We start from the raw sequence: 2701 nt of genomic DNA, 5'->3' as shown, positions 1-2701 counted from the left end.
TCGAAACGGTGAAAACACCGGATCTTAGGGCTTAATGAATGAAAACACCCTCATGAGAAGTATTCGTCACAAAACTTTATTCTAATGAAAACTTGGTCTCCGCACGACGAGATCGATTGAGCCTCAGCGACTCGAAACTTTGTGCTGCTCCCGATTCCTTTTGTACGTGACTGCGATGTCATTCCGCCGAGCCAGGAAGCTAGTCAACCAATCGTACGATGCCATCTCGGATTTCGTCCACGTCTTCGGAATTTCTTTCTGTAGTTTCACTGCCAGCCGATACGCCTCTCGGCGAACATCGTCCGAAGTCGCCCTAGCGTTGCCGCGTTTCAACTCTCCAACGAGGAAATTCTCTTCTTCTGCGGAAAACAAACGTTTCGTTTTTGTGTAACCAATCACAACGGCTTTGTTCCTGATCCTGATCACTTTGCCGGAGCTGGAAGCTTCCTGAGCGCCTTGCACATCCTTCAGAAGCTTTTTGACGTAGCGGTTGAGGGTCATTTTGTTTATGGAGAAGCGTTTGGACGCTTCTGTTAGTTTCAGACCTCCCAGAACCGCTTTGACGGCGGCTTCGACCTGTTCGGTGCTGTAGTCGCCGCGCGAAGTTTTCCTGGTGTATCTTCGAACCATGCTGTGCTATTCTAAGGAATCAGGTCCCTTCTCCACTCGATTTTCTGCACTTCCCTTCGACTGGGGGATCGGTCACAATGATGTACACATATGAAAGCCGAGCACGGTCAAATGCACGTGAGCGGCAGTCGCATCCGAAACCCCCAGTTTTCAGCCGGACCGACGTGAGAGGGAGAGGAGACTCATTTTTCGGCACCCTCCGAGTTCTTGAATAAGCGCATTCCCCGGTGCTCGATGAAGCGGACTGGCCTTCTGAGCGCTATCTTCCGTAACCACAAGCAAAGAGTTTGCGCAAGTAATAAGTGGTATCTATGCGGGATGGGAGAGACTTTCTCGAAATTCGCGATCGAGCAGCCCGATGAGGGAGCTAGCATTGCCATTCCTAGGGGTAACTTCTCCATCAAAAATTACGGTGACCTACTGTTGGGCCGGAGCGGGGTCCGGGCCACAGACTCGCGCGGACGTAACACCGAATTTCGACTTGATCCCGGAAAGTCAGCGGTAGGCTCGGCTCGGACCGACCCTCCATCCTCCATCAAAGAACCGTCGGCTCGCGCCCCTTTCCAACGTTTCGCCCTCCTTTCGCCGAGGAGATCCCCGTGTTCCAAGAGGTGGCGTCCTCTTCAGGGCGTGTCCGGAGACGTCGACGATGGCCGACTCGAATCGCGAGGCGGGAAAACGCGGTGAATGCGTGCGATCTGAAATCCCAGGGAGAGCTTTCCCAGTTCCGAGGCGCGAGACTTCAAACTCGTTTCCGGATCTGTCCCGGGAGGAACTCCATGGTTGAGTTAGAGAATTTGGCTTCCCATCGATTGATATCTCATTCGGATATTCGATGTGAGACCCAAATCGATTTTGTGGATGGATCCCTAGCGCCGCGATCTCACGGAGAGACTCGAATAGCGAGGAGAAGCCGCGCGGCGTCAAGCTGCCTTTCGATGCAAGCAAGTCGAGCGATGATTTCAGGATACAATCATTCGATAACCGAAGAAATCGCGGATTCGGCAAAAGACATCGACGGATAGGGAGGCGCATTGTTCTCATTTCGATCGGTGAACTCGGATCGACCACGGGACGCCTAGAGCACGTTCGCTCGACGTGAACGTCATCGTAACGAAGCAGGGCGGGCGGGTGAGCGTCCTGCTGGCCTGAAGCCGACTGCAGCTCAACGACAGTAATTTGTTACGACAATTTGTAATCGGCTAGTATTATTGGTATCCGATACATCGGACGACGGCATATGTCAGACGTATCCTTCTGTAGTCCATGTTTTGTGTTCTTATGTCTACCGGAAGAATCGATAATCTGATACCCGTGGAAGTTCGATACGACGCAGACGCGGCCACGATCCATATTGCGAGATTCACTGTTGTTCGGTCACCCCTGATTTCTCCAGAATAGTACTCGCTCGTGCCCGTGAACGGTAGGTTCTTTGAGGATCAACAAGTTGCGGGGGAAAAATCTACGGTATGGAGCTCGGGTCGAGTGCGAGCAATGATTCTAGAACCGACCGACGTCCCCCATACAATCGCCGGAATCACGGGATCAAAGGGGCGACCGCCGGAAGGTCGTGAACATCGTGCGAGACTCGTAGACCCCGTAGGAGGAGAAACTGTCCCCGTCGCTGCTTACATCGCAGCGAGAGAAAGGACCGAGAAGGGATAAGAAGAGGCGGATGAGCACCGTAGCCGACTCAAGAGGTGACTCCCATACGCGATCCCAGGAAGGGACAGACAGGCCGGCCGGCCCCTCGCCCGCCCGGATGGGGAAGAAGGAGGAAGGGTGGGAAGGAAGGAAGGACGGACGGAGAACCGAAACTCGGGGCTGCTGCTGATGTTCCTACTGCTGTTCTTCCGATGCTGCTGTGTGGGTGAAGGTCGTAGTGGTAATAGAGGGAGAATGAGTGGAGGCGGCAGCGGCGGGAGCAGCAGCAGCTCCACACGGCCCGAGAGGGAGGGCAGCGGACAGAGGAGGACGGAGAGCAGCGCTGGAGCAGAAGCAGCAGCATTCCCGCCCTCCCTTCGTCTCCTCCCAGGATACTCATCCTCGTCTTCATTCATTGCCACGCTCT

At 54.4% G+C, this 2701-nt stretch overlaps 1 protein-coding gene across 1 annotated transcript; it reads right to left on the bottom strand.

The window, feature by feature from the left end:
* Positions 1–100: 100 nt before the first annotated feature.
* On the bottom strand, positions 101–781 carry LOC100908276 (uncharacterized). Its single transcript, XM_003744585.2, has one exon. It carries the CDS (start codon positions 628–630, stop codon positions 124–126), a length of 507 nt encoding a protein of 168 aa, XP_003744633.1. The 5' UTR covers positions 631–781; the 3' UTR covers positions 101–123.
* Positions 782–2701: the final 1920 nt, after the last annotated feature.

Source organism: Galendromus occidentalis, unplaced genomic scaffold (genome assembly GCF_000255335.2).
Source record: "Galendromus occidentalis unplaced genomic scaffold, Mocc_1.1 scf7180000077471, whole genome shotgun sequence".
Classification (NCBI taxonomy): Eukaryota; Metazoa; Arthropoda; class Arachnida; order Mesostigmata; family Phytoseiidae; genus Galendromus; species Galendromus occidentalis.
This window is presented reverse-complemented; position numbering and strand designations above follow the sequence as displayed.

What these genes read in the sequence shown, in the direction of transcription:
- LOC100908276 (XM_003744585.2), bottom strand. Translation starts at nt 630, where the DNA reads ATGGTTCGAAGATACACCAGGAAAACTTCGCGCGGCGACTACAGCACC.